We start from the raw sequence: 21,303 nt of genomic DNA, 5'->3' as shown, positions 1-21,303 counted from the left end.
TAAGATGTGGTAGCTGATAGTTGATTTCAGGAGGAGGAAATCTGATATTCAGCCTACCCTCATTAATGGAGACAGTGGAGAAGGTCCTACACTTTCAGGTACCTGTCTTATATCTCTAACCCGCAGATGCTGCCATTGTTCCTGCCTCTTCTAGAAAAAAATATTCACAACTGCCATTTACATTCTTTTTGCAAACTCTACCACCACCTGTCCTTCTGTGTTCCTATCATGGAAGCCAAATCTGCCCATCCCTTTTTCATCACCTCTATTGACTGCATCAACAATTTCCTTCGGGATAAATAAAGTTGTTCTCATCTCATCTCATCTCATCTCATCAAGATGTCCACTCCAGAATTGTTCCTTCTCCTCTAACTCACATGTAAGCTGTGGGGCATCGCTACTTACAACCTTGCCCAACCTTACAACCTTCTTGTTTGACCTACAGTAATCAAGTTTCCACTGGTACTCTGGAGGTTATTGGCACCAATGGCCATCGTTGTTAACCTGGGCCTCGACTAATCTGGTATGGAAGTCATAGGTTTGATTCACATATTTGGATTTGTCAGGTTTTATGCTGAAAGCCATTCCTGATGGAACCCTCTGATTTTATGTAGGCTTGGGACCAGCTCAAAAAGACACTGGCTTGTGCTCCTCTGAGGCTGCATTAAATAATCTGAAAAACCTGAAGCTTGGAAAATAACAGTTCTAATCTTGCTTGTTCATAGAATCTATTTCTAAGTGAATCGGAGCCTCAGTGTTATAATTTTGTAATATACGTAATTTTTATGCAGCTGTGACATTAAACCAAAAATGATGGAATAGAAAATAGATTAAATGTGTAACTCACACACAGACACACACACAGACACACACATACAGACACTCACACACACCACCCGAGGACACCAACCAACTGCAGCTCTGCAAAAAAAAAGTTGTAAATCACTCTCCATCATGATCTTCCATCATGATTCTTGATCTTTCACTGACACCCCATCCTCCAGCTGGTAGTTAGAGGGGCTGGCTGCCTCGAAGGCCAAGGCAGGAACCCATCAGTGGGGCGCTAACTGGCTGCAGAAGATGGATGTCTGATGGCCAGAAACACAACGAGCCCTTGAAAATAACACTGGTCTCTCTCACTTACTTTCCTTTCTTCTGCCCAAATTAATTAGCAGGTGCCACTTCTATCGCTCTGTGCTCCTACACTCTTCGTGAAGCCAGTCTTGCTCCTCTTCACCTTTTGTCTTTCTTTTTATTCCCCGGCCTTCTGTGTGTGCGCGTGTGTGTGTGTGTGCGCGCGCGTGTGTGTGTGTGTGTGTGTGTGTGTGTGTGTGTGTGTGTGTGTGTGTGTGTGTGTGTGCTTGTGTGTGCGCATGTGTGCGTTAATGTGCACATGTGTGTCTTGCCTCCACCAGAGAGACTCTGGTGTGGTTTCAACCAGAAGAACCCAAGCCTTATCTCTCACACCCTCCCAGAGTCACACTGTGACTACAGCAGCTACTGTAGGACACACACAATCAGGCCACGCACCAAAAGCCCAGGGTGACTCTACGCACACACCATACAGTAAATGGAGGCAAACATTAAGAAAAGCCTTATTAACACAAGCACATACATGACTTTTACAAGTGACTGACATCCCAGCATACATAATGAGCACACAACAGCTATGTATGTTTTCTGAATTTAGCTATAATTGAGATAATGAATATATCAACCCAGTAATGCTAAAGAAAATATATATAATATGAAAATATATCAGATCTTTAATCACTCACCCCCTCCTATTTCTTCCAAAAATCTAATGTCAGCCTTTCTCTGCAAAGTTTAATCAGCGACACAAGTCCATTTTTCATAACTTCCAGACTTGGTCCAAATCCTTCCCAAAGTCCTCCATTCCTCAACGCAGCAAAGGCAGTGACCCAAACTGCCGCTTCAGATAATCGGCTATCATTTTAAGCCAGTTCTCCATGGTTGTGTCATCGAGGTCCAGACCCTCATGGAGGGATGTGAACCAAAGCTTCTAAACCTTAGTTTCCAAGGGAACAACAGATTTAGATTGGACTTTGATATATTTTTTCCAGTTTTAGAATAGTAAGCTGACACATTTCACCATCACTTCCTGTGAGCCAATCATCACTTTGCTTTCAAACTTTCTTCTCTTTACACCATTGTCCAATTCCTGCCAGGCACCCTTTATTGTCCCCCTGAGCAGCTAGTCATTAAAAATCAGGCCTCCAATTGCTTCACCATCAATCACTCCCTAAACCACCACTCGTCTCTTGTAAATACACAATGGGCCTTGCGTCAGCTGACTCTAAAGTTATATTACTGTAATCAAAAATGCAAATGACCAAGAGGTCAAAATAAAAAATAAAATACTACAAAAAAAATACACTGAGGCTGTTTGGTCCATATAGGTTTATTTTGTTGTATTTACCACCTTAATTAGAATTAACAGTGCAGGAGACATCAGACATTTATTATCTCCAAGAGGATTCCGTTTTTTGAACCATGTAGGTAAATTTTTACGCCAATCAATTGAGCATTTGGTCAGCTCCCTGGATTATTGACTAGCTAATCAATCAGTTGGTTGGTCAACTTAGAGATAGATTCATTGGTTTGATGGCCAGTTAGATAGATTCATTGGTTTGCTGGCCAGCTGGATAAACGGTTGGTTTGTTAGGTGGACAGTTGACTCATAGACCATTTAGTTGATTTATTGGTTTATTGGTTTGGTGATCGATTCATTACTTGGTTGGTTGCTGGACTAACCATCAATCAATGGTTTGGCTGATAGGTTGGCTGAGTGAATATTCTGAGGTTGTTCATGGCAGTTGACAACAATTGTACGAGCAGTGAGCGTTCAAATTGCAAAAAGTATACATTGAAATGTAAGGATTCTGATGGCAGTAGGATAGAGCTCGGATAGAAAGTTAAAAATATCCTATAATGCCCAGAAAATATTAACTTCAATTTTAGTGTCCCCCAGGAATGATAATTCAAAGTCTGAAGTTTAATCCATTGTTTCGAATACAGTGACTGTAAATGTGATGCATTTTAAATTTATCACATTCAAGGTAACTCTGTGGATATGAACATCTTCTCACTTCACTGGTATAATTTTGCATATTTCTGTTGCCAGTGATATTTTCGGGGCTTTTTGAGACAGGAAGTTGATTTTATTGATTTCTCTTCAATTATCAATACTGCCATTTGTCAGTTTCTTTAGACAGCTTAGTCTTGATCACATATATTACAAAATTAGCGGTTACAGGATTACAAGAATATATGTACCACCACAATTTTGTTCTCCTTTTAAAGACCTTTTAATTGTTCCTTTGCACTGCAATCTGCAGTTGTCATATCATGATTAAATGGTATGGTCTCATAGCGTATCCTGAGCTCTTCACTGACATCCATCCCTCCTAAACCTGGGAAGGTTAGTTTTGTGACATCGCAGGAATTTTCAGTAGCAGTGTTTTTAAATAAGTCTATCCCTTGAAAAGGGCTAGACAGACTGGTGTCCAAGTTCAAAAAATGCCAGCACCAATAAAAGAACACAGCTAGCAGCATCAGATGATACAGAGCTTTCCGGGAACAATACCCCATCTTATGTTCTGATGCAGAATCTCAGTCACAATCAAGACAAGCTAATTAGCTTTGAGCATGAAGATTAGTCATGCGGACATTTCGCATGATAGGAGAAGGAAGCAAGCGCATCAGTTGAGAAGAGAGGAAATCATCATCGGCAGACAGTCAAATGTGGCTGGTAGAAACATAAGCAATCACAGTTCCTTGCAGTGCAGCGACATGGCAAGAAAATGCAACTGCACCATTTGTCCATCAAGGTTTTACTTCATCCCCTTAACTTTCACATAGTTAAATATATAAAGGTTGCAACATTAAAATTATATTTCTGTACCTGTGCCAGTGGCAGTTAGCAGAAGAAGAAAAGGTCATTGATGCAGAATATGGCCTAAATAGGATCACAACAAGCTCACAGTTCTATTCTTAAACTTCTCACTTCAAAGTCTAAAAACAAACACCTAAAAGTTTTTTCGTACATTTTCAAAAGTTTCTCATCACAGCTCAGTACAAAAGAAAAAATGAATATGCCCGGCATTAACGAAGGGTCAGGGTTAGGGTTGGGGAACACATCTGTTTTCTGTAAATAAAGCTTCACACACAAAACTCACATGGAAAACATTTTCAGTCACATTCAGCATTCCTCTGGCCCTGCAGCAAAGACCCATGGAACAGGAATCAACAGCTAATGCATGAAAGAAGAAAATCCCAGGATTTCACTTCACGCATGTGTGGAAATGTGTCACCAAGCATTTCTTTAAACCCCGGAGGGACCTCTGCCTGTCGTTCACAGTTTTATTTGCAGGCTTCGGATTTTAGCTCACACCTTGCCCGAACTTGACAGGTCCCAGTTTGCAGTGGATCCCACCAAGCGAATGGGTCATATTTACGCTCCTGAACCAAAGTTTAAGTTTAGATGTCAGATGGCATGAGGTCAAAAAGGGAAAACTTTCAATCATGACAGCCAGAGCAACAGCATATAGGGTTACCTTGAGAGATAGGAGCAGCCCTCACATTCAGCGCCTTATTTTTCTAAATGACCTTGATTTCAGTAGTTTTCCACTTCCAAAAAAACCTAGGACTAATTCAGTCCTTAGTTTGCTAAAGACATGATCCACTCAAAGGTACCAGATGTTAAGGTCGCATCACAAAAATGAAGCACATGAGGCAACAACAGACCTCCACATACACCACAAGAAGTGGGGAAGATTATATTTATTGAGGTGGCAAGAACAAGAACAAAGCTCTTTCTGTCCAAGGCATTTCATACATCAAGAGAAGCTTAACTGCAGAATACCTGGGAAGTCCACATTACATACACCAATCATTGGAGGATTCTGACAGATTGCAAAGGTGTCGACATATTTTGTGCTCAGCATATGTCTATTGTTTACAACACTTTGCAGTTTAATAACAATTCTATAGTTTAGGTTCAGTGAATGAATGACCAACATCTTCTTTCATTTGGTGTTCCTTTTCTAACAATTTGGAAAACTGCCATAGCAGTTTAGATTATTTGTACTGAATGGAGTTTTTTTTATTTTTAATTTGCACACAGATATATAGCAACAATGTATTTCTTAACAATTCTGGTCTTTAGTGTCTTTCATTGTCAAATTAGAATTAAGTAAATGGGTATAGTGTTTGATTCTCTCTGGTGATAAATAGGCTATTTGTTTTCATTGTTCTTCTTTTAGTATCCCAATACTAAACAAGTTTTCTGTCTAATGGAACATCAGGAGTTATTGCTTCAAGAAGAGGAGAAAAGACTATCTCCTACTGCATGCTAAAAGCATGCAACTTAATCACGTTATCACGTTCGCTGCTGCGACAAGACAGAAGCCTAACAATAACCACAGCAGCACTGTCAAAGAGCTGCATACCATGCCATAGGAAGCTGAAGAGTTTTTTCACCGCAACCATAAACTGCTAGATTTTAATTACCAATGGCCCCAAAACTAAGACTTGTCCTGGTCTGTCAAGGGGACTTGGCTTGTGTGTAAATGCTGTGGGTCTGGGCTGAAGCCAGGAACCTCGAGGTCACTCTTGTCTCATCAATTTTGCAGCCAAGGCTGATGGCTCTGTCACCGACTTTTTTCCCTCTCCGGAGTGGCTTCAAGGCATGATGCAGGGCTCAGGGTTCGCAAGGAACTCTGCTGAAGCTCATTTCAAAGCTTTTCTGGTCAGGATGTTCAGTTCTTATTTAAATCCCTTTCATTCTAGTGGACAGGAAGTTAGCAGAGTTGTGGGCTTGGGGTCCACCAGACTTCCGCCTTGTTTCCAGTAACAGAGCAGGAAAGAAGAACCTAGTGTTTCTGGAGTAAGAACATGCTGTGTGGATGGAATTAGTTGTAATAGTTTAAAACTATAACAACTCTGGAGGCAAACATTACCTCCTTTCTTGACATGTCAGGCCCATGGATGGCCCATGAGTCAATTATTTCCATCCTGCAAGATAATAATTTTTATCCATTGGAATTAACCTGCAGGTATGTTGCATGCGCAACACTGATACTGCAAATTTTAGCTGCCAACCTCATCAGCAAGGTACATCAATTAGCACTTTGTCAAAATTTACTGGTAAACTCGTCAGCCTCATCGTTACCATGTCTGCATCAACCCAAATGTGGCTAAAGGAAAGGTCGACTCTGCAAACAAAATTTCAAGACCTTTAGGGGGTGGAGTAGCCTATTGATGGTATCAGAGAAAAATTTGCAGAGCTGATGTAGCTGTTTTTAAAGACTGTAACTTAAGAAGGCACTATGCAATGGAACACGAGAACAGGCATAGGGATGCATGACATAAAGGTGCTTTGGAACCAACTGGTGGGACTTAGGACAGTTGGGTCATCTGTAATGAGTGGATTAGTGGGGAGGATGCAGGAGAAGACACAGCAGGAGAATTGTGCGGGTGAGCTGACTCTCCACCATGTCACACCCCAAGAAACACTGTTTGGCAAAGCCTTGAAAAGTGAATATGTGATGAGCATTGTTGCACAGCCAGTTGACTTAACAAGAGCCAAAGATTTTAACTTTAGTCTTGGGAAAGTGCTCAACAGATTTTTTGAGTTGCATTTTGAGTTGCAAGAAATCTTAAAGTTTATGGAGCGCAAAAGGAAATGCACAATGGAGTAACGGGTTGTGAGAAGTGGGATTTCGCTGTGACATATCAAACCATCTCAATGCTTTAAACCTCCAGCTTCAGGGGCAGGATCATTCAAATTGCAGGTTTGAAAAGTTAAATTCCTATTTCTGAAAATACATCGAAAAAGACAAATTTCTTCTAATTATTAGGAAGTCCTTGTTGGCCCTTGTTTTGAATCAGTTCTTAATTTTGGGCAAATGTCTGATTGAATATAACATCACTGGTTTCAAGGATAAAATAAGCCTGTGAAGTTTCATTCAGCCAGTACACTGTTGTGCTGCTGAGTGTAAAGTGTTAAAAACAAAACAAGAAAATAAAAGGCTTAGAATATTTACACTATTGAGATTATCAGGCACATGCACTGAATCTAAGTTTCACTGAAGCAAAGATTGCTTTCATTACAGCCTTATTTCTTCCATTTGCCTTGTGTGAAGATCATATGGTAAAACAAAGAAAAAAGCTGCATTCATCTTTTTTTCTGCAGGCAAAGGTTGTAGCCCTATAATCCCCTTGGGGTCCAGCTGCATTATTGTCTGGCCAAAGTGGTTTGTTCCATCTTCTGGACAACTTCCTAATCAACTGCATGTGGTTACAGTGGAACCACATTTGAAAGTGTGGAGAAATTTGGTCAAAATTCTGGAGTCGATAGTTTCCTACTGAAGCAGTTCTCTTTTGTGTAATTCAGGTCTAATGATTTCAGCTCATGTTTGAAATCCTGATTTCCTGGAGAATGAGTCACACCAAAGGATGTGGTAAACATAATCACAAAATTTTCACATGTTTCAGTCTGAAAACTCAATACTGAATTTGTACAATTTTGTCAATTTATTTATATATATTATCTTTTTTCTCTCTATTTTCTTGTTTTTTTTTTAAATTTTACTCTTGACGTTCACATGTTCACAACATTGATGCTGCGACCTCAGGTGCTTCCCAATTGTTTGTGGAGTTTTTCTGATTCTGAATCAGACCACGTTTTTGCTGTTCTTTGTGCATGACTTCCCCTCACTGCATGACCAACCTGAACACCAAGCTGGAGTGAGCTCTGTGAGGAATAGGCCAGCCTGTTTTCTCTGCAAACCTGAATCTCTTCTTACATATTGGTGAAACGCACAGCAATGCTGTCCGGTACCCATGATAGCATCGGGTGATGGAACTCTGGAGCAAATCTGCATTATTATTTCCTCATGTTTTGGCACCGGATGAATAATTTTCTACCCACCTTGAGTTTGACTCCAGTCTTTGTTCAGTTCATTGGTTTAATATTGTAGCAATCTCATCAGGTAAAACACCTGGTTGACAGCAAAACGTCCATTTAATAAGCATTAGCTGTTGTTGGCCACAGCCACGCCACACAAGCCTGCAAAACAACTACTGTTCCTGCTCAATTCCAGCTAAAAAAAAAATAAATCCTTGTACCCTAAACCACACCCACAAATTTACCAGCAGCCCCACAATCACGCGGAAACAAGCATCAACATTCCCCCAACATTCCCCAACCCCCAACCCCAACTTTCGCTACAATATTTATATACTAAGAAAAGCATTGTCTTTTCATTGTATTTCGAAAACACAAATTAAAAGAACAAATTGCCATTAAGATATATATTAAAGTAGTTGAATCCTTAACCTTCCACACACCCACTCGTTTGCGTAAACATCCTCGTTAACAGACCTAAAAAGATGTTCCCTCACATGCGGACATGGACACGCACACACAGGGGTTTGTCATAAGCCTGAGAGAAAATGATGGCAAATTTAAATTTATGAACAATACTGTTGTACTTTGTATTAGGATATTTTTCTTTTAGGAGTATGACATATTTATCACATATGTGTTTGACCTTGAGTGCGGTAAGTAGGCCAGAACACATTTAGGAGCCAGAGCTTTAGATTACAAATGGTGCTTTTGCAATATCACCTTTATTTTATGCTTTTTTTATTTGTTTCTTGCTGTGACTGATAGTTGGAGATGGCTGTTTTGTTTTTTTTTCACCTTTAATATTCATTCAGAATGAAGCATTCAACAGGTTTCCACAAACTAGTATACAGCTTCCAATCAACTCATTGAGCAAATCAGCTAACGCAGGATAACGAAATGGTTTTAGGAGAAGTTTAATGAAAGCTCATATTTGCTGAAATGGTTTTCGCCACATCTCCAGAGCCTCAAAAAGGGAAGGCTGCCTCTCGCCTTGGCAGCGAGTCTTGGCACTGCAAGTGAGTCATGTGGTGGCGGATGGCTTATAATTCAAGGAGATACTTGGCATGGGAACAAACATGCCAGCTGCGCCACGCCACACATGGTGTAGTTAGCATCAAAGCTCCGCCAGTCATGGTTTTTGTGTGTCTTTGGTCCTACTCAGGCAGTTAAGGATTGTCGCTGGACTGTATGGCTTGCTTATGACACAAGAAGGCCATTGAACAAGAAGCGTTTACGCTTAAATCATGCAAAGCCACAAAGTGCATCTAATAAAGAATTTAAAAGTTAACCAATTACAAGATGAGGTCAGGAACTGCATTGATTGCGTTTGTTCTGAAGTTGGGTTCCACGTGGCATAGTTCCCTCCAGGAGGCCACCGGTGCAGCACCAGGGTAATAAGTAGAGCCAGTTATAATTTATTGAGCATCTTTTCTTGACTGATTCTTTCTCAGTGTCACTCACCTCTTGTTCCCTCTGTTTCAGTCCTTCTATATATTTTTATACCTTTTGTTTCCTGGAGGACTATTGACAGATTTGTGTCCGAATTGACTTTGAAGATTAGCTTCATTATTCAAATTCCTTTGTCACCTCAGGATGGCTTAGAGTTGAGACTTCTACTCAACGTCTGTTTCATTTACCGCCTTTCTTTTATCAGGAGCCACCAAAGACATGGGAAAGATGCTGGGTGGCGAGGAGGAAAAAGACCCTGATGCTCAGAAGAAGGAGGAAGAAAGGCAAGAGGCACTGAGGCAACAGGAGGAGGAGAGGAAGGCAAAATACGCCAGAATGGAGGCAGAGAGAGAAAACATCCGACAGGGCATTCGGGACAAGGTAAAGCACTTGAACAGCAATCAAAATTTGTTTACAACAAAATCTGACTGTCTGACTAGGTTCTTTCCAAAATATTCCAGGTTGGTTGTGTTAACAAGCACATCCATACACCCTGCAATGCTGCTACCAGACACACGAATATGTTATCAGTATAGAGGTTGAACAAGAGAGTTTCAAAGTCTCAAAATGACCAAAATAAACCTCCCCCCCAACATGCTCGACCCAAGCAGCATGCGCTAACAGAACTAACAGCTTAGAGCTAAAGACAGAGAAGTCAGGCCTGGTCTCTACAGGTCCCTTAGAGATGGTTTGAGGCTAATATTAACCGCCAGAATCCCACTGTTAATATAAAATTCATAAAATTCATCAGATCGTCAGTGGCCCTCATTTAAATATCTGGCTTATATTTCATGGGGCCATATGAACCATTTATACTTTGCAGCCCCTTTTCTGTTTGCAATTTAAAAAAAGATTATCAAGGACGGTATCAGCAATGCATCTGAGCAAGCCTGGATTAAGCTCGAGGTGCAAGGGAGGCCGTGTTGTCAGTAAATCTCAGGGAGGCAAAGCAACTCCGGAGGTGCTGACTATGTGTAATGCTCGGCTCCAAGCAACCAGGTCTTTGTTACCCTGTAATAACTCTAAAGGAGCGGGAGATGAAGGTGGCCTCTGCAGTCAGATGATCTGCGTCTCTGCAGTTCCATCTGACTTAAAAATCCTCGTCATTGAATTTGAAATATCCTGTTGCAGGAACAGGTTGGATTGTTTCCCTGCCTACGATTTTTCTTCTGTAATATAATCGATATCAAAATATAATTTTATTGTATCTAGTTTTCAGAGGTGTCAGTGTCTAATATATTCCTTTTCAGGTAAGTCTTTCATGCCACGGGAAGTCCTCTGTCATTTAAATTTCATTTTTGTGTTGTTTTAAATTCAAAACAAAAAAATAGAAAGCCTGAAAATCTTCTCAGTCACCAAATTAAGATGAAGCACACTTCTAATAAAAATTCCCTTTGCTTGACCTTTTCTCTGAGGCCTTTGCTGATTTACATGATTTTTCCTGAATTTACATTACTATTTTTTGGGGGGATAAGGGGGAGGTGACGGAGGTGACGAAATATCATTCCTCACCTCCCTGCTACAGGATTAACCATCACTCTGCCTGTTGACCTTCCTGCTTGTTTTCCCACCACAGTTCAGCCATATTGATTCCCCTTGACAACCACTAGAGCTGAAAATACACTTGAAAAGACGCAATCAGGATAATTGACATGACCAATCGGAGGTTAAGAGAAATAGTTGCAGAATTGGTAACCAGTAATTACTTGGCAGTTGTGTGACCTAAAAATGACCGGATTATAACTAGTCTTACCCTGTTGACATGTTAGAAAATCATCTTTCATCAATCATTTTTTACTAATTTAACACAACAAAAAGAAAACAAAGCACAAAACAGTACAGACAGTGCTGTCTTAAATTACTGTCCCTGTTTTTTGTACCAACATAACAATATACTCCAACTATCATGGAAATCTTTTGAGACAAAATCACTAAAGAAGGGCATCTAACACAGCCCGTTTCTTGCTCCTGTCCAGTATGGCATCAAGAAGAAGGAGGAGAAGGAGGCAGAGGCGGCCGCCGCCATGGAGCAGGCCTCTGAGGGCAGCTTGACCCGTCCCAAGAAGGCAGTGCCGACTGGCTGTGGTGACGAGGAGGAAGAGGAGAGCATCGTGGACACGGTCATGAAGTTCATCCCAGCCCCGCTCATGGATATGTTCAATAAAAAGTAACGGCAATTCCAAGCAAATGTCACTCACCTCTTACAGTGTTCATCTAACAAAGACCCTCCTCACCCCGGCCTTCATTCCTTTCAATAGGACCTCTGAGTGTCCTGGAATTGAACAACGTGTATTTTTTTTTTTTTTTCCCAACCTTAATTTAAAACACTGGATCCTAAGAATATTATGTAACCATACACCTACCATCTCCCTATATACTATTCATTAAAAAAAAAAAAAAAAACAGTTCATAACATCTGCGTCAATCTGGTACCTTTTACTTTGAGGAAAGACAGAAAATCTGATGACATTCAGCACTTAGACTCTAACCGTCATCCAGGAATTTTTGTTTGTACATAGCCTTTAAAAAAGATAATAATGATAAGATTAATTATATTAGAGGAAAATATGACGTATAACAAGGTGAGTATAAGCCATATTTTTAACTTAAAAAACAGATCCCAAACCATATCAAAATTTGATTATTTCCTTGTTCTGTTCTTGGTAATATTTGATACATGCGTGTGTATAAATTACAGTTTTATTGGTTTTGGTTGTGAGGATTCAACCCATGAACCCAATTGCTTGGCTGTGAGCGTGAGTAACGATGTAATAACAGCCGCGAAGGGTTATTTATTGTTTTTTTTGTTTCCGTTTGGTTTTAAAGCATGCAGTAAATATGTTCTGTGTGGTGAAGTTGCCATCCAATGTGACATGGAGAAGTAAAATACATTAATATATAAGGCAATAACAGTTTGTTTTTTATTTTTTTTGATCTCTGTTCCATCAAATTCTTGAATATACGACAGTCCCTAACGTTCTTCCATGGAGTTGTTAAAAAGTAACGGTATATATATATATATATATATATATATATATATATATACAAATATATAAAATTCTTCTAATGATTGTCGCCATGTGAGATAAATAAGTTTCAGTTAACATGCAAGCTAGCATTTTTGCTATTATTTGGTTGCTATCTCTCTATGGTTTACTTTGTCGATGATCTTCTTTTTCCTCTTACAATAATAAGTACACAAAAAAAAATTAAAAAAGAAAAACAGACAAACGACAACATTCAGATTCATACTGTGGCAGCAATGCAATACGTTGTTGTGTATCAATTGGTTTGGCAAATGAATCGACTGACAATCATAGCGTTGTTTTTGCGTTGCTTTTTTTTTAATCTGCCTTTTTTGTAGTGACTGTGAGGTCTTCAACAGTTAGACATTAAATTTAAACAAAGAAAGGGGGAGAAAAGTTATTTGTTGTTTATAAAAACATATACATTTGTTTTTTGTTTTTTTTTTGTGGGGGGCATATTTCCTCAAGGGATGCATTAAGCATGGTGTCATTATGAATGTGGTTGATGCAAATATATTTTTAGAATTATTTATTTTTTTGCATCTTATCAAACTATACCACCACTTAAAAGGTAAATGCTAGTATTGATTATAAAAATGTACATTTTCAATCCTGACATCAATAAAAAAGAAATCCCTCACATTACCTCACATTAGTAACTTGGTGAGTTAGAAAAAATAAATATCCAAATACAAAGAAAACAGGCAAAGCTTTGGCTTTAAGTCTTATTTCAGGACCACTTCTACAACAAAAACAAAAGAAACCTTTACTTAACATTTGCAATTTTATGAAGTGTTTCAAGTGTATTTTATACTACACAAAATTCAGAGGGAAAAATAGACAAAATTCACAATCTTCAGAATAAAATATTAAGAAACAAAAAGTTTACAGTTGTGGAAATAAATCCTTTTTGAAAATGTCAGGATTATTACATGCAATGCAATGTTGTTGCTTTCTGGTTGATCTAGAGGAGACCAGCTGTTATTCTTACAGTAGTGGTGGATGAGCACAAAACGAGCTAAAGATCAAATAAATCTGAAAATGTTTCCTCATCAAGTTGGGGATCATAAGATGGCACAAGCTGGCTAGTCAGTTGGCTATATGACCTCATTCTTTCTTCATTCCTCACTGTCTTTAAACAACATTCCAGATATTCCAGACATTCCTCTTCCTCTTCCTCTGGACTTGGTCTGGTTGGGAGCTGTCTTTAGCTGTAAGGGTCAAATTTCATCTGATGTCGTCACCACCTGAAAGTAGATGCTCGCGCGACAGTAATACAGGTTGTGACATTTTGACGTCAAAAAAAAAAGAAAACACGAAATATAGGGGAGCGCCTAGTTTTCAGATTAGCTTAAAGTTGAAATGTGAAATATATTTATGTTAGAGACCATTGTTTATGCTGACAGGTTCCAGTTTGAAATCCAGTCCATTTTTAATTATTTTTTAAGAAACAAAAGCAAGATATACACCAAACGTGTGCAATTAAAGAAAATTTAAATTAGTAAGCCTCCTCAAGCTCGTCAGCAATGGCGACCTTTCAAGTATGCTGTACTAGCACCACCTTTGGAGTGCATGAAGAGTTAATTTGCGAAAAGGGATAAAAGCCATTTTGGGATCTTCTTTTACATTTTTTGAAAACTAAAAAAGTGTTTTTGATGTTCTTTTAATAATTTTGTATCATTTGTATTATACTTTTGTTCTAATTTTCCCAATGGCTTTTATTCATCTTAATCTCTTTTCTTTCCGTAAATGAACTCTTCGCATCATGAACTTCCCGTGATCTAACAGTGCTTTTTAACTGCCTTTTGCCAGCCTCCATTCTGACTGTTAGTAACTGTTTGTTCGCAAGTTAGCAGTTTCAGAATCACTTGTCGACCAATACTCACATCATTTAGTAAAGGAAAAAAAAATATCGGATGGAACCAAAGAATTAACCAGGCAGAAGGAAAACAAAATCCCATCCATTTTATTCTCAAAATTCTCAGGTATTGGAGGGTTTGATTTGAGCAGATTCTTTCCATAAATAGCCTTCTGTTCTTGACATGTTTAAAGGCCTTGAACTAAAAGCCCCTCACTTAATTCATTATATCAATTTTCAGGTCCAAAAAAAAAATCTCTGAAGCTAAAGGTACTGCCCCAATTTCCCGTCAGAAATTCTCACTGCTGCCGGTCAAGTATTTCTCAAATGTTTTTTTCCCTCCGATTGTCACAAACGTTAACATCATAGTGTAAATGATCATCAGTTGTAATCCACTGCCTAAAGAAACTGCCCGCGTGGTTTATAATCCTGCTCTCCACGCTGCCACTAAAACCAGAAAAAATACTGCCTGAACTAAATACATCTTAAAATTACTCCTTCAGTGTGACTTGAATGTAACTGTCCAACGTTTCTCTCTCCTCGCCTCTCGTCTTCTCTCTTGTGTTCAGTGTGTGTTAAGAATATGCTAACTTGCGCTTTTATTTATTTGTTATTTTTCCCCCTAGTCTGAAGCCAGTCCTTTTTATGTACTGCTATTTGGTAAAAGAAAAGTATATTATGAAATAGTGTTTTTGTTTGTTGTTTGTAAAATCTTCTCACCCGTCTCCCAACTCCTATCTTCCTAAGCACCCTTCCGTCCCTCTTTCTCTATTTGTTGACCAAAAATATATATAAAAAAAAAACAAAAAAACAGGACTCCTGTATGCATGCTAATGGTGTGCAATGTAGGCAAGGTTGTTGATATACTTGTTTGGTGTCTTGTCTGTGTTGTCCCGCCGAAACTTCACCTTTTAGCCTCACTGCATGCCGTTTTAGACAGATATTTTAGTCTGTAAACTTTCCTGGAAAAATAAAAAACCCATGGAATCACTACACACTGAGAATAAAGTGATTTCATACTATTTTTTTTCCCACTGTCTTTTATTTCTGCATTCAGACACTGTTTCTGCAGCTGGGGGGTGTTCTTCCAGTGGAAGTGTAAGAGAGATGCAGAGGCCTTTGGCAGAGGAGGGGTGGATTTCTAGCTTTTTGCCATGATCCAAGGAGGGAGACAAAAAAAAAAAAAAAAAGAGACAAGCTTCCAGTGGGGAGCTGGGCCCACAGCTCCTGCTAGTTAGCTTAGCACAGTGAAAAGGAGACTATCAGATCAGCGGCCTGCTTAAAAGACAACATAGGTACGTTTTAAACTAGTTCTGACTTGTAATGCAGGTTGTTTAGCAGTTTCAACAGGCTTTTGTCACGGTGTTAAGCTAACTAGTTGGAGACAGGTTTCTGGTTCTACATGTCACACACAAAAAAAAGAAGACTTAAGAAGAAATAAGTATTTGCCTTTTTCCCTGTCTTTTTCCCCTGTCTTGGGATCATGACAAATGGGCAAATTTATATCAAAAAGTCGGCTTGTACATTCAAAAAGAAAGATCTCCTGAGCCAATATGGAAGTTTGAGGTTACACCACGAATGAATAGTGATCACTCCACACTGCATCACACCTGCTAATGAAGTGTTTCCAAAAAACGACCTTCACTGTAAATCTTCACTTGTCACTATCTCTGTCAATAATGTTCTTCACTGTGCAAGTCTTTTTAAATTCTTTTTTCCTCCTTCAAAGGTACTTAGATTCAATAAAAGCGAAAAGGGCTCTAATCAGATTGCAATGTGTTGTTCACATCATGATGACAGAGGGTTTTTGTTTTTTTTGTAACGAAATAAATAACAGAACCCCTGACGAGTGATGCAGCAGCCCAGTTCTCATAAGTGGGTCTGTGAACTAGGTTCTGGGAAAGTCTTTTTTGCATTTAAAGAAATAAATAAATGAAAGGGACAGCCAAGTGAAAGATTCGAGATAATGCCTGGGTTTAATTCCACACTCGTGGGGAGGCTGAGGGTGAAGGAGAATCAATTATAATGCCTGACATTTCCTAGAAAATTGCTGGTTTGGCTTTTTGATTATTCTCCATTTGAGTGGGTGTGTGCGTTGTTTGAACAGGGTTTATAGCAGTTTGCCATTGTTTTGAATCAGCATTCGTCAGCACTTCGTGACAACCATTATTAATAATACATAATTAATGGTTCATTACACTTCTTACAGTTGTATTAAGAGGTAGTTGCGCCGAGATTATTTAGAAAAATTAGAAAAAGCAATGAAAATGGGCTGTTCCCAAATATAAACAGGGGCCAATGAACAAAAAAATAAATTGTATTAGGTGGTAGGCTTCACAGTTTCAATTTAGAAAAATTAGGAAAAGCAAGAAAGTGTGCCATAGCCATATATATCCTGCAGTTATTCATTCTTTATCGACCGCTTTTCCTACACTTGAGGTAATGCTGGAGCATATCCCAGTTTTCATTGGGTGAGTGGAAAAATACCCCCCTGGACCAGTGCCAGTCAATCGCAGGGCAGAGAAAAAAAACTATCATTCACTCTCTCAGTTTAAATGCAGCCACAGGGCGGCACTGGCCTATGTCTCTCCAAGCCTGCCTTGGGGGGGCACAGAGCAGTGTCTCCCTGTGCCGGTCCCAAGCCCGGATAAATGCAGAGGGTTGCGTCAGGAAGGGCATCCGGCATAAAACTTTTACCTAAACCAAACATGCGAGTCAACCAAAACTATACCAGACCGGATCAGTCGCGGACCAGGTTAACAACGACCGCCATTGGTACTGATGACCTAGAGGGTACTAATGGAAATTGGGCTACTGTGGGTCAAAGAACAAGAACAAGAAGAAGAGGAGGAGTGCGTGTTTGGAAGCAGAGAGAGAGGAGGAAAGGAAAGAGTCTGCGACTGAGAGTAGGGACTTTGAATATTGGGACTATGACAGGAAAAGGTAGAGAGTTGGTCGACATGATGCAGAGAAGGAAGGTGGATATACTCTGTGTCCAGGAGACCGGGTGGAAAGGTAGTAAGGCTAGAAGCTTAGGAGCAGACTTTAAGTTGTACTATTATGGTACTGACAAGAAGAGAAATGGAGTAGGAGTTATCTTGAAGGAGGAGTTTGTTAGGAACGTTTTAGAGGTGAAAAGACTGTCGGACAGACTTATGAGTCTGAAACTGGATATTGAAGGTGTGATGCTCAATGTTGTTAGTGGCTATGCCCCGCAGGTGGGATGTGAATTTGAAGAGAGGGAGATGTTCTGGAATGAGCTAGATGAGGTGATGCAGAAAATTCCCTGAAATGAGAGAGTGGTAATTGGTGCAGACTTCAATGGACATGTTAGTGAAGGCAATAGAGGGGATGAAGAAGTGATGGGCAGATTTGGTATCCAGGATAGGAATGCAGAGGGACAGATGGTGGTAGATTTTGCAAAAAGGATGGAAATGGCTGTAGTGAATACCTTTTTCCAGAAAAAACAGGAACATAGGGTAACCTATAAGAGCGGAGGTAGGAGCACGCAGGTAGACTACATCTTGTATAGACGAGGTAACCTGAAAGAGATCAGTGACTGCAAAGTAGTTGTAGGTGAGAGTGTAGCCAGACAGCATAGGATGGTGGTTTGTAGGATGACTCTGGTGACAAGGAAGATGAAGAGGACAAAGGCAGAGCAGAGGACAAAATGGTGGAAGCTTAAAAGGGAGGAGTGTTGCATGGTTTTCAGGGAGGAGTTGAGAAAGGGTCTGGGTGGGCAGGGTGAGCTTTCAGATGATTGGACAACAACAGCTAGTGTTATCAGGGAGACAGGTAGAAGAGTACTTGGTGTGTCATCTGGAAGGAAAGTAGATAAGGAGACTTGGTGGTGGAATGAGTAAGTGCAGGAATATATTCAGAGATAGCAATTAGCAAAGAAGAAGTGGGTCCCCGAGGAACTGAAGAGAACAGACAGGAGTACAGGGAGATACAGTATAGAGTAAAGATGGAGATAAATGCAAAACAAAGGGCGTACAACGACTTGTATGCTTGGTTGGACAGTAAGGAGGGAGAGGATGATTTATACAGGTTGGCAAAACAGAGAGATAGAAATGGAAAGGATGTACAGCAGGTCTGGGTAATTGAGGATAGAGAGGGAAATGTATTGACAGATGCTAGAAGAGTGATGCGAGGACGGATAGAGTACTTTGAAGAGCTGATGAATGTGGAAAATGAAATGGGTAGGCAAGGGTAGAGGAGGTGACTATTGTAGACCACAAAGTAGCAGACATTCGTAAAAGTGAAGTGAGGAAGGCATTGAAGAGAATGAACAGTGGAAAGGCAGTCGGTCCAGATAATATACCTGTGGAGGTAGAGATGTGTCTAGGAGAGGCAGCGGTAGAGTTTCTGGCTAGATTATTTAACAGGATCTTAGAGACTGAAAAGATGTCTGAGGAAAGAAGAGTGTGATGGTGCTCATTTTTAAGAATAAGGGGGATAATATAGAGGGATAACGTTGATGAGCCATACAATGAAGTAATGGAAAAGAGAAGTGGAAACTAGACTGAGTGCAGAAGTCAGCATTCGTGAATAGTAGTATGGCTTCATTCCTGGAAAGAGTGCTACAGATACAGTATTTGCTTTGAGAATACTATAGAGAAGTACTGAGAAGATCAGAGAGAGATGCATCGCGCTTTTGTAGACCTAGAAAAAGCATATGACAGTGTGCCAAGAGAGGAGGAGGTATGCTCTGGAAAGGAGAGGAAGGTTAGTTGCAGCAAGACAGAGTATATGTGTATTAATGAGAGGAACATGGGTGGAACAGTGGGGCTAAAGTGAGTAGAGATCAAGAAATTGGAGGATTTCTGTTACTTCAGGTCTACAGTCCAGAACAGTGTGGAAAAGAGATGAAGACATGGGATCAAGCAGGTTGGAATGGGTGGAAAAAAGTGTCAGGGATACTATGTGATAGACGACTATCAGCCAGAATGAAAGGAAAGGTGAACAATACAGTGATGAGACCAGCGATGCTGTATGGTCTAGAAACAATGACAATGACAAAAAGACAGGAAGCAGAGCTGGAAGTCACAGAAATGAAAATGTTCAGGTTCTCTTTGGGAGTGACAAGGTTGGAGAGGAATAGGAATGAGTCCATCAGAAGAACAGCACATGTAAGATGTTTTGGAGAGAAGATGCTGCCAGACTGAGATGGTTGGGCCATGTACAGTGGAGGAATAGTGAATTAACTGGTCGATGGGTGCTGGAATTGAAGCTACCAGGCAGGAGGTCTCGAGGAAGACCAAAGAGAAGATTTATGGACAAGTGAGATTGGATATGAAGGTAGTTGGTGTGAGAGTAGGGAGAAGAAATTCAAGCGTATCACCAATTGTGAATCAATGGGGTGTGCGGGGGTACGCGTCTGACCAGTAATGAAACATTTATGACGTCAAATAATAATCAGATTAAGTTGAAGTAAAACTTCAACTGAAGAATCAATGAAGAAAAGCTGCTCAGCTTTTTATGCACCAGCTAAAAAAAGAATATGAATCAGAATGGATTTTACTCCAAAGGTTTTTGATGACATAAATTCCCGATAGATTAATCAATTCACATTCCGGTAAATTTGAGACCAGATGCTCTCACATCAGTTTCGGGGGTTGATTTTCTGTGAAATTACAAAAATATCAAGAGTTGAGAGTTCAAGCCCCTGCAAATGAAGGAGTTTATTGTGGAACTTTGTTGTGAGTTACCGCTGTTGGGTTCCACTCAGATTTAATCCTTGCAGCTGCTCCGTCCCAGAGAACCTCAGCAGCAGGATTCCTTTGGTTGTAAAATTATTTGCTTTTAATTTCACCAACTTGTAGAGAGTGCTGTCTGATGTTGTGTCTCGTGTCTTTGTGTCATTGTGTCTCCTTGTGCTGTTGTGTGACTCTGTGTTGTTGTGTGTCTCTGTGTTGTTGTGTGTCTACCTCTGTAATTGTCTCAATTTACAGTGTGTTGGTTGTTTCTCTGTGTGTAATGATGGGTCACTGTGTGTCTCCATGTGTCTCCTTGTATCACTATGTGTGTTACGTGTGTTGCTATGTTATTTGTTGTTGCGTATCACTATATACCTTCGTGTGTTGTTATGTCTCCATGCGTCTCTGTGTCATTCAGTGTTGTGAGACTGTCTCCTTGTGTTGTGTCCTGGTGTGTGTCTCTCTGAGTATCATTGTGTGTCACCTTATGTTGGTGTGTGTAATTATGTTTTGTTGAATGTCTCTGGGTCTCATTGTCTGTTATTGTGTATCTGTGTGTCATTGTGTCTCTGTCTTTCTCCTTGTGTCATTCTGTATTTTTGTTGTTTTTCTCCATTTTCATTGTGCGTTTTTATATGTCATTTGGTCTCTGTGCTTCTCTGTGTGTTGTGTGTCCCCTTGTGTTGTGTTTCCATCATTCCTTGTTTTTTCCAATGTGTCGTTGCATGGTCATTATTTGTCTGCACATGTTGTTTGTTGTCTGTATGCCTTTACTGGCCAAAAAGTCCTAAGAGATTAAAATCTGGGATTACATAAATTTGCCATGAATGAGATTAACAGGACTAAAAATCCTACGTCTTCAGTATCAACTCACAAAACCCGACAAGTGTTACAATATTTAATCACAGAAAAAAAGTGATTTGGAAATGCATTTTCATCAGCGAGCTGATGGGACGCTAAAGCTCCCCCACAGTTAATTATCCAATTCAAAGCACGGCTTCACATCACATGATGTTTATGTTTCCCATCAACTTCAAATGAAGGGTTGAGTCTTCGGTGTCACCGCCTTTGAACCTCCAGCACTAATTATTATTTAATCAAGTATTAGTAGAGGTCTAACAAGCTTTGTTTACTTTGGTTTAAAACCATGCGCGTTCACACACACGTGGACAAAAAACAGTAATAAACCAGTAATAATAGCAGCATACCGTGGCTTAATAAACATGAAAATTCAAAATGGTGGGGCAACTATGGCTCAGTTGGTTGACCTGAAGTCCCTTGAATCATAAGGCTCATGGTTCGATTCCCATCTTCTTATGTCTGTTAATTGAAGAGTCA

General features: G+C 39.9%; 1 protein-coding gene across 4 annotated transcripts in view; it reads left to right on the top strand.

Moving 5' to 3' along the window:
- Positions 1 to 15,288, top strand: part of cplx1 (complexin 1) — a 52,467-nt gene extending 37,179 nt beyond the window's left edge. For all 4 annotated transcript variants that reach the window (XM_086158320.1, XM_086158318.1, XM_086158317.1 and 1 more), the window contains exons 3-4: positions 9,588 to 9,763; positions 11,359 to 15,288. In XM_086158320.1, coding sequence (XP_086014446.1) covers positions 9,588 to 9,763; positions 11,359 to 11,553 — 371 coding nt within the window. In that variant the 3' untranslated portion in view covers positions 11,554 to 15,288. The remainder of the gene's footprint in view (positions 1 to 9,587; positions 9,764 to 11,358) is intronic.
- The last annotated feature ends 6,015 nt before the right edge of the window (positions 15,289 to 21,303 follow it).

Source organism: Fistularia commersonii, chromosome 13 (genome assembly GCF_037954325.1).
Source record: "Fistularia commersonii isolate RoL2024-O1a breed Wild chromosome 13, RoL_Fcom_v1.0, whole genome shotgun sequence".
Classification (NCBI taxonomy): Eukaryota; Metazoa; Chordata; class Actinopteri; order Syngnathiformes; family Fistulariidae; genus Fistularia; species Fistularia commersonii.
This window is presented reverse-complemented; position numbering and strand designations above follow the sequence as displayed.